General features: G+C 25.8%; 1 protein-coding gene across 1 annotated transcript in view; it reads right to left on the reverse strand.

The window, feature by feature from the left end:
• The window catches only part of LOC111637012, a 74,135-nt gene that overhangs the window by 10,450 nt on the left and 51,600 nt on the right, over nucleotides 1-12,085 (reverse strand). Inside the window, exon 4 of the mRNA XM_023382415.1 lies at nucleotides 2,995-3,151. Within this exon, the coding sequence (XP_023238183.1) occupies nucleotides 2,995-3,151 (157 nt within the window). The remainder of the gene's footprint in view (nucleotides 1-2,994; nucleotides 3,152-12,085) is intronic.

The raw sequence follows: 12,085 nt of genomic DNA on the forward strand, positions 1-12,085 counted from the left end.
AAATCCTCCACACTAAATTGAATACTATGATTAAACAACTGAAAAGATATTTGTTAACAGCAATGTATTTTTGTAGAATGCAATTGTCATATTTTAAGATATAATAAGAAATATTATGAAGTGAGTTTTAGAATATTGCTTTTAAAAACTAAATATTAATTGAAGAAATAAAATTTATAATAATTTTTTTTAGAACTCCAGGTAATAATCAGGACTATAAAGTTAGAACTAACATATATCCTAGAGTAATTTCTAACAGTGGTACTGTATATGAAACAATCATCATCTAAAGATAACATTAAACAGATACTTACTTATCTAATTTTTAAAACAATTTCCCTCAAAAATGAGTGGCTGACTGCAGTTAATATTTTACAGCTGCATTCTATAAATAATGTGTTACCACTATGCAAAAGTATTTCACAATCAAACATCTGTGAATAACATTCTGATCCCCATTCTTTGTGTTATAATACAAACAAATTTTTTATAACTCTTTTAATTAGTATATACATTAACTTTAAAACGTTATTTAAAATTATACTTAAATTATGAAAAATTTAAAAATATTTCTTTCAACACATGTTAAGAATCCATTTTATATTAGTTATCTATTCAATATGAATAAGAAATACTTTAAATAATTATTATTTAAATACTTCCATATTTATTTATATATAGTACTTGAAATTAAAATATTTATTAATAAACAGATATTAATTATTAATGAATAACAGAAATTTTTACTACATTTTATCATATACTCTGATTCCCCAAGTATGATTGTTTAAAAATAAATTTAACCTAAGTGTATCAGAATTATATTAGCCAGAAAGTAATTTGATGACAATCAAACAGAACATTCCAGATAAAAAAAAATTTAATCGATTATTTTATCTTGAACATACAGCAAATTAGCAATATCCTCACAGCAGATTTCATTTTTTTCAAAAATATAAATATTACACAGAAAAAGTGTGTAATATTTATATTTTTATATCTATAAATGATGTTATGATAAAGATGGCAAACATGATAATTCAGTTGGCCCCAAGTGGAAATTTTCAATCACATGATTATATCACGCAAAGTATTCAAAGGGCTTCATATTAGAAAAATTTGCATAATCTTAATCTGTTCAAAATTCCAGTTTCATTATTGCTGTAAGAAAATTAATGCCAATCTAAAAAAAGAATTATCTTCAAAGTCTCTTTTAGAATACTAATACAGAAAACTATTTCAGAATACTAAATCTATTTAATTTGCAATTAAATAGAACTGAATGGAAATTACTAAGCTTCTATTCAATAAAATATTTTATGTAAAATATACTTTGAAAATATATTTTTCTATCATAATTCTTTTATTTTACTTTGGCCATAATATACTACATTCATTTAAACTGAATTCCACTTATGTATTTCACTAACTTGTAAGACAAAAATCTTGATTAAGAAAATAAGTGAAATAGCATTTAAGAACAAAGCGATTGTATACACAAAAATCCTATTTAAACAATTATTTGCAATCAGAATAAAACTTGAACAAGAAATAATGTATAATCATTAATGGGAATAATTTCAAATTAACAGCATAGTTAGTTAATACCTATATTTTTAAACAATCATAACAAAAAATTTAAAACATCATAAGCAACATTATTTCTACATTAGCACAAGATAAAATGAAAAACATTTAAACAAACTACATGAAAAGGAATAAAGATATTCTATTTATACATTGATAAAGAAATTTCCAGCAGCTAATATTTTAATACAATTACTGTAATTATTATATAATGAATCTAAATAAAATAATTAAATGAGTAATTCAGAACTTTTTTGTTATCAACTGATTAAATATTACAAGTAGAATTTGTTAACAAAACATTTCCAGAATGCTTTTCTATAATTACTGTAGCAAATATAACGGAAAAACTCGATTACTTTTAGATTACATTTACATTTAATTATATTATTTCTATACGTAAAAAAATAATTCGGATGAAGGTTAAAATTTAAGATCGCAAATACTTACTAATTCAGGCATTTTCAATTAGAAATGATTTCATCAACCAAAAATTCTATTAAAAATCTATGATGTCATTTTGAGCATTTACTGTAGTTACTTTTGAAACGGAAACAATTGTATTAAAACAAAAAATTAAAAATAAATCGCGACAAATTAAATGAGTTTAGATTTTTATTTTCTAAACTTCCTAGATGACGGGAAAAAATTTCAAAACACAAAACTATACACTAATATCAATACGCAATGCACCAACGTTAAACAGTACAATAATATATACGAAACATCGATAGACGTGTTTCGTGGAGGGTGTAAAAATACTAATACTCGATAACAATCAATCGATAGCATCTATTTTATAAGCAATAGCAAGAAACAGGATTATCGTTCATGTGAAAGTAAACTTGCGAACGGTAAAGAGAACAAAACATGCACGCCGATCTGGGACAAGGCTAGGGCGACACAACAATCCGACACACCCTCAAATTTTATGTGAAGAAATAAAAATTGAAAATTATATTTTAAAGCATCCTTCAATTTAATAATCTAATAATATATTCAAAACCAAAAGATTTAATAAAACCTATTGCTTTTGTTAATTTGCTTAATATATGAAAATTTTACTATTAAACTATCATATAAACTATTTAAAATTCAACTTTTTTATATTACTGAAAGTCCTGGATGAAATTAGCAGTAAGGAATCCAAAATTATTTTCTATTTATCAATATATGAATCTTCATTGTAATAAATCAATCAAATTTTACTAAGTTTTTAAGTCAAATTAGTCAAATTTTATTAAGTTTATTTGTCAGATTAATAAATTTTGTTCATTTTAGATTTAAAAATTTAGACATTTCATAAAAATTATTTAATTGTAATAGTATATTGTAAAATTTTTGGACTATGAGTAAGAACAGATATTCTTTACATATCCATGTAAACATATAAATTATCGTTCTTACATTCTGCAGCAGATCTGAATTCCTCTTCAGTAAACTGTGCAACATCCGGACCAGCTTCACTTTGATTAGACACAGATCCTAAGTTGCCAGATGAAATATCTCCCAAATCTTTAAAATCTAATAATTTTTCTTTGTCGTTTTCTGTGGATGTTGTTCCCTAATAAAGTTTAATATTAAAATTAATAAAATTCACAAAAAACCTTTTATTTATGTATAAAATTTATTGAATACACAGAGTATGCCATGAATAACTTTCATAGGAAAGAAATGGTGAGAAGTTCATGGTGTATGTCAGTGTCCCCTCAACATGAAAAAACGATTACTAACAATTTATATTTTGGGGGGCAAAAAACAATTTTCTGGGCGATATAGTAAAACATTATACTAAGAATAATTAGATATTTTATTTGTTATATCGTACAATAATTAAACAAACAACATTATACTAGTCACTAGTCTATTCAATGCAGTACAAATTTGGCGTTAGCCTTGGCCCTCAGCATCGGAATTTTGAAGTGATGGGGACGATACTACATAACGGTTTTATTGAAGGGGGCGATACTAAGTAACGGTTTTATGGAAGGGGGCAACGATTCATTAGAGGTTGAGAAACACTGGTGTATGTGAACAGAAACTGGTTTTTTGCATGAAGAGGAAATGTATTGATTAATTCATTAATTCCAGAATTTAGTAGTTTCATTTTCTCAATCATCAACAAATTAGCAAGTATTAAAGGATAATACAAATGACAAGAATTTAATATGATTTTGCTCAAATATGGCATATAAACTTTTCCTATCATTTTCCAAACTTGAGGGACTAAGGGTCTTTCAGATAATCCAGAAACTTGTTTGTTTTTCTATTTCTGGTACACTGTGCATTTATAGTTCATGGACTATGAATACTGAATACACTTACTGTAATTAAAAGAATTAATTTACTCAAAATCTAATGCAATGTTACATATACACCGTAATTTCATGATACTATAATTGACTATAATAATTTTAGTTAAACAGAGAGTTTGATTTCTATGTAAAATATTTAGACTTAACAAATAAATCTTATTGTATACCTGAACTGCAATATAACTAACTATACAACTAAATCTAAATTGCTAAAACTATTTTTCAGAAACAATTAATAAAAAAATAATTTAATAAATAGCTTGAAACACAAAACTTTATGTAATGTGTTATTATAAAGAAAAAGAATATTGCAGCAAAGTTATGGTAATTCATAATTTAAGCATATTACATAATGGTTAGTGTTTGACAATAATATTATAAGCAAGTTCATTTTCTATTTTTATGCTTTCATTTGGAAATTATCATCAGTATAAAAATTTATTTATAGTCAAATGCTATAAAGAAAACATATGTAACAAAACAAAATCTTACAAAATATAGAATTATATTAAATTTTTTAATATTTACTTTTAATTTGTTAACAAGTTAAATTCTCTAGAGATACTTTTCAATGCTGAATGTAGAAAAAAATATTGCTGCACTTGCTATAGGAAATGCATATGATGAAAATGCTTGTTGTGTATTAAAAAAAGTTGTTAATACTATTACATGTAAAGAAACTTTTGAAATTTGCATAAATAAGGTACAGTACATGTAATATGCCAATTAAATGTAATTAAAATACTATTATTTGATTACAAAAATTTTATAGATTCAACAAATATTAATTTAAATTGAATGTAAAAATTAGGTATGTATCAATTTTTTATATTTAAAATTTCAACAATTAAATTTCATAATTAAGAATTCAAGAACAACCTTTTGAATCATTTTTGATTTAAAATATGTAAAAGTATGTTCAAAAAACAGAGACTTAACAGATAAACTTACATTTCTAATTTTAGGTAAAGATTAGAATTAAAATAAGATAAAATAAAATAAGAGTAACATAAAAAAATATGACAATAAATACACACATCATAGATGGGACAACAAACATCTACATTTGAATTTAACAATGTTTTTAAATGCTCATTGCTGCACCTGTCTGAATTTGAGTCAAGTGTTAAGTGTAGCATCAGATTGTACAGCATGAATTGAAAGTTCTTTTGTAAAGAAACTAATCAGCAGTAGAAGAATAGTAAGCTAGTCTTATTCAAGTATTTTTAATTTTTGAGTTAGCTTTCTCTAACTCAAAAATAAAAATACTCAAATAATTTATGTTTTTATCATGTTTATGATGATTGCAGTATGAATGATCCAACAAACTACAGTTGCAATCATAAATGTTTTTCTTTTAAAGTTTGAACAAATAACTTTCATTAAAAATTGTTTTTGAACAAATTTTAATGATCTTAAATTTTATTTTGTGTGTGTCAATGGGGAAGGCTTAACACAAGCCACCTCCCCAATCAATCTGCTGCTGCTGAAAATTAAACCATGCCAATTTCATCAGCACACACTACCGACAACAGAATCAGCCTCCTAAATATAAAATGAATATTTTAACATCTATAATAGAGACCAAATGCTTCTCCACCTATACAAGCTGCCATTAGAGTTAAAAATTGTTTTATTATTGTTTTAATTTTTACCATATTATATACATTTGGAGAAAAAGTCAAAAACAAACTCATAAAACAACTTACTCGAACATTAAGTTTGATTTTAAACTCTGGAATTTTTAAAAATAGAAATGTTATCTAACACTGCTATATAGAAGTAAAATTGTCTGCTTACATGTTATTTTATAGTTTATCACTTTTTAAAAATATTGTATTTCATAAATGTGAAATGTTGGCAATTATTTTACAGCCTGCACACCAATAACTTTTAATTGGAATATATCTGCACTAAATACTGAGTATTAAACATGGGATATTATTTTGTTGTCAAATTGAGTTTTTGGCAAAATAAGAGAGCTGGGAATATCAGAATACATAGTTCTTGAAAGAAACAGATGATCATCTTTGTTAAAATCATCTGAGAATTTCTTGCCAAAGTTAATTATAGATTTTTGTTGAATTGACTAGAAACAGGTTTATACTCCTAATGTGCACTTATGTAAATAAGTTTGAAAAAGAATGAAGAATATTGGCTGACACTGATTTTAGAAACCAAAAGAGCATTATACAAGGGAAAGTGGCATGAAAAACTTTAATTTATATATTTTTTTTATTACTAATAAAATTAATAAGTAAGTTGGCTTTTATTTTCTTATTCTGAGATGAGAGAAGTATTTTTTTTTGTTGTTATCATAAAAAGTAACAGATAAAACAAAATTATAGACAAAAGATCAAGAAAAATTATCAAAGTTAAAATTTGCTGTCCAGTGTAATTGTAAAGTAATAATTCAATTTCCATACCTAGCATTTTTCCTCATATCCTATTCAATTCATGTCAATAGATGATTTAAAAAGTTGCATTACATGCTGGAGTTTTCTAAAGGTCACACAATATGCATCAGAATTGATTGTTGTGCCTAACGGCATAAAATCCATTAACAAAATCCCTTTCCTGTCCCAAAAGACAGTCGCCATGATCTTTCGTGTTGAAACCGAATAACAGATCGTATCTCACAGTTGGTGGGCAACTCAATTTTCTTAAACATTATAAACTTCTACAGCTCAGCACACAGACAGACAATATGGCTGCAAATGGTGTCTAAACATGTGTAAAGCATGCTGGGAGTAGATGTTCATGCACACTGCTGTGAACGCATGTTATTCTCACTCTCATTCACAAACGGACCTTATTTAANTAATTGTCTCGATTAATTCCGCTATCACAAATATGTAAAATTTATTAATTAAAATTAATTATTCAAACGAACTCATTACAAAGCTACAAATTAAAAATGTATGAACCGCATTTAGCTACTATACTATTACTACCTTTCTACAACAAGAAAAAAAGTATTTTACACAGCATTTCAGATAAGGAACAATAAACGAAAAATAAAAACAGATCTAAACATTTTAGCTGCGATTTCATTATGTAAACAGCACAGAAAACAAATATTTAATTATTCCAGAGAAGCATAACTCAAACTCATATCAGAATAATACAAGAATTAATTCATCAATAAAATTATTATACAGTATATGGATGACTGAATTCGGGACTCTACTAAATTTCTATAAAAAAAACGTTCTTTTACATAAAATAGTACACTGACAAAAAATGCAGTTTGTTTTCTGTGAAATTTTAGCCAAAATTAAATAAAAAAGTAATTTAACATTAAAGCCCAATTAATTATTATTCACTATTTTAAATATTAAAAAAACACACAGAACTGTTTTAAATTGTTTCCAAATAATGTATTAAAAGTAATTTCATTGCATTATACTTCATTCATCAACTTTCATTTTCCAACTAATTAATTTAATTTAAAAATCATTCACAAAGCTAATGCCATCCTGGGGGTGATGAATAAATCTAGGGAGACAAAAAAGCAAGGAATGGCAGGGTGGTGCTGGAGGCAGGATCCTGACCGAATGGTGGCCATAGGTAGGGGTTTAGGTCACTGAAAACCTTTCCCTTTCCTCCATTAAAACAGGTAAGAAAAAACATTGTGTTTAATGGTTTCCAGATGTGTAGAACAATGTGTGGTAAGGACACAAAGTGTGAGATTAGTTTCTCACACAAGGGAAAATGGGTTGAGAATTTGGGTAAGTTTATGGAACCAAGGGGATGGTAGCATGAAAAAGTTTGGTAATCACTGATCTAGAACATTGACAAGTGGAATTCTGTTATGCTTTTCATATGAATCCAAATTTAATCAAACAGATTTGACAACAAACACTATGGTATGCATAGAAAAGGTAAGGTCTCTAAACATGGCTGCTTGATATGGACAGAACAATCTGTCAGTATCAGAGTTATTCTGGAAGATGCAGAATTTCAAATACAGTAATACATCGGTTATTGTTGGCTTCAGTTTTCATTGGTTGCACTGATTTCGCCAGTGTGCCCACATGACCTCGCTGCTAATTTTGTGAAAACAAAGGGCAACCCATGCATTTTCCTGCTCAGTGTGGCATTGTTCCTCATTGTATGAGCATTATTACCCTGCACATCTAGCAAAACAATTCCATTGCTTTCCTTTCCTTTTAGCTCCATCATGGAACCAAAGAAAGTTTCCAGAGCCAGCAGCCAATGTTTCCTCTAATTTTTTTTGTGGATGAGCGAAACACACACTTCTCTGAGCAAAAAAAGTTTTTACTNATCATCTTTGTTAAAATCATCTGAGAATTTCTTGCCAAAGTTAATTATAGATTTTTGTTGAATTGACTAGAAACAGGTTTATACTCCTAATGTGCACTTATGTAAATAAGTTTGAAAAAGAATGAAGAATATTGGCTGACACTGATTTTAGAAACCAAAAGAGCATTATACAAGGGAAAGTGGCATGAAAAACTTTAATTTATATATTTTTTTTATTACTAATAAAATTAATAAGTAAGTTGGCTTTTATTTTCTTATTCTGAGATGAGAGAAGTATTTTTTTTTGTTGTTATCATAAAAAGTAACAGATAAAACAAAATTATAGACAAAAGATCAAGAAAAATTATCAAAGTTAAAATTTGCTGTCCAGTGTAATTGTAAAGTAATAATTCAATTTCCATACCTAGCATTTTTCCTCATATCCTATTCAATTCATGTCAATAGATGATTTAAAAAGTTGCATTACATGCTGGAGTTTTCTAAAGGTCACACAATATGCATCAGAATTGATTGTTGTGCCTAACGGCATAAAATCCATTAACAAAATCCCTTTCCTGTCCCAAAAGACAGTCGCCATGATCTTTCGTGTTGAAACCGAATAACAGATCGTATCTCACAGTTGGTGGGCAACTCAATTTTCTTAAACATTATAAACTTCTACAGCTCAGCACACAGACAGACAATATGGCTGCAAATGGTGTCTAAACATGTGTAAAGCATGCTGGGAGTAGATGTTCATGCACACTGCTGTGAACGCATGTTATTCTCACTCTCATTCACAAACAGACCTTATTTAAAAAATAGCCCTCATATTATATATAGATTATACTTAATATATAGAGGTGGTGTGTGTGTGGTGTGTACATATTATGCTTGTTGTTCATATATAAAATTTTATTTAAAATATGAAAATTATCAATAAATTTATAATTCTATTATTTTGAAACTATTAAAAACTAAAACAAACTGAATAAATTAATCTAAATATATGAATTAAAAAAAAAAACTACTCATAAAGCAATCAACTCATGTGTGACCTAATTTAATCAAAACAGTTGAGAAATACAAGTTGACTCAAACCACTTCCTTTCAATATTCAATAAACCTAAATTTAAAATTTTACGATCCTAGTTTGTAAAGTCAGAATTTAACTAAAGTTTATAAATTACTGTTTGTTTATGACTTGCTTTTAAAACAAAGAGCATTAAATACAAATGTGCATCTCTAAAAAATTTAAAATGTAAACATTCATTATCCAGCCTGTTAATTACTGTCTAATTGTTTTCTAAAAATAATGAGACTAATGAAGAATCCCATTTTTCTGCAATCTATATCTAAATATGTTAAATGTATTTTACATTACTATTTAAACCATAGTCTACTTCAGAGAAGAATAAACATTTATTTTCATTATCTTTTTATGACTTTTAAAAATATATACAGTGTATATAAAAATAAAAGCTAACTTTAGTATGTTGAGATTGAGACAAGCATAGAAAATGTTGAATTGTGTTAGATGTACACAGTATATAGTTAAAAAACATATGCCAACATATAATATTAATGAATTAACAAAAATTGTATTGTGTTGATTTTAACTATATTAAAGAAAATATTTCAAATAAAATATTAATTAGATCAGATATAAAATGTTTTTAGATAAAAATGATTTAATGGTGGGAAAACATCTCTAGAAATGAAACTATATATAATGTCTCTTATCCAAAGTAAGCATTATAAGCAAAGTCAAGAAGTAATAATACTGAATCATTTCATTTATATTTCTAATTTTTACAATTTTTAATCTAAAAAAGATTCACTAAATTATAAAAATTTAAGTTTTATTATGAAGACTATATATATAAAAACTTAATAAATTATGCATAAAAAAATCCGTATTATACACGCTGATGCATTTAATATATAACTACTGTTTTCATGATATGTACAGTATAGTAAGATAGTTTGAACATGTAATATTGTAATCAATTATTAAAAGAATATTGCCAAAGCTTATTAAATCAACAAGAAACAGCCTGATTTATGTAAGTCCAAAATTCAGACTAAAACTTTCCAGATTATACTTTCTTCTTTTTGCTATTTCTTCCTTTCCTTTCTTTAAATCCACATATAAAAATGAAAATATCAAAAAAGCATTCAATTACAAATATAATAAACACTTAGATATGTTTATAAATTTTCATACTATTGGAAAAATATATTTGACTACATACATTAATTAAAAAGCTTTACAGACAACTTTAATCTTTTCAAGTTACAGGTAAAAAAGTCACCAATTATACATATACTAAGTGTTACTAAAAACTAAATTGAATACTATGATTAAACAACTGAAAAGATATTTGTTAACAGCAATGTATTTTTGTAGAATGCAATTGTCATATTTTAAGATATAATAAGAAATATTATGAAGTGAGTTTTAGAATATTGCTTTTAAAAACTAAATATTAATTGAAGAAATAAAATTTATAATAATTTTTTTTAGAACTCCAGGTAATAATCAGGACTATAAAGTTAGAACTAACATATATCCTAGAGTAATTTCTAACAGTGGTACTGTATATGAAACAATCATCATCTAAAGATAACATTAAACAGATACTTACTTATCTAATTTTTAAAACAATTTCCCTCAAAAATGAGTGGCTGACTGCAGTTAATATTTTACAGCTGCATTCTATAAATAATGTGTTACCACTATGCAAAAGTATTTCACAATCAAACATCTGTGAATAACATTCTGATCCCCATTCTTTGTGTTATAATACAAACAAATTTTTTATAACTCTTTTAATTAGTATATACATTAACTTAAAAACGTTATTTAAAATTATACTTAAATTATGAAAAATTTAAAAATATTTCTTTCAACACATGTTAAGAATCCATTTTATATTAGTTATCTATTCAATATGAATAAGAAATACTTTAAATAATTATTATTTAAATACTTCCATATTTATTTATATATAGTACTTGAAATTAAAATATTTATTAATAAACAGATATTAATTATTAATGAATAACAGAAATTTTTACTACATTTTATCATATACTCTGATTCCCCAAGTATGATTGTTTAAAAATAAATTTAACCTAAGTGTATCAGAATTATATTAGCCAGAAAGTAATTTGATGACAATCAAACAGAACATTCCAGATAAAAAAAAATTTAATCGATTATTTTATCTTGAACATACAGCAAATTAGCAATATCCTCACAGCAGATTTCATTTTTTTCAAAAATATAAATATTACACAGAAAAAGTGTGTAATATTTATATTTTTATATCTATAAATGATGTTATGATAAAGATGGCAAACATGATAATTCAGTTGGCCCCAAGTGGAAATTTTCAATCACATGATTATATCACGCAAAGTATTCAAAGGGCTTCATATTAGAAAAATTTGCATAATCTTAATCTGTTCAAAATTCCAGTTTCATTATTGCTGTAAGAAAATTAATGCCAATCTAAAAAAAGAATTATCTTCAAAGTCTCTTTTAGAATACTAATACAGAAAACTATTTCAGAATACTAAATCTATTTAATTTGCAATTAAATAGAACTGAATGGAAATTACTAAGCTTCTATTCAATAAAATATTTTATGTAAAATATACTTTGAAAATATATTTTTCTATCATAATTCTTTTATTTTACTTTGGCCATAATATACTACATTCATTTAAACTGAATTCCACTTATGTATTTCACTAACTTGTAAGACAAAAATCTTGATTAAGAAAATAAGTGAAATAGCATTTAAGAACAAAGCGATTGTATACACAAAAATCCTATTTAAACAATTATTTGCAATCAGAATAAAACTTGAACAAGAAATAATGTATAATCATTAATGGGAATAATTTCA

This window comes from Centruroides sculpturatus, unplaced genomic scaffold (assembly GCF_000671375.1).
Source record: "Centruroides sculpturatus isolate CEXI.00-Female unplaced genomic scaffold, Cexi_2.0 scaffold927, whole genome shotgun sequence".
Lineage (NCBI taxonomy): Eukaryota > Metazoa > Arthropoda > Arachnida > Scorpiones > Buthidae > Centruroides > Centruroides sculpturatus.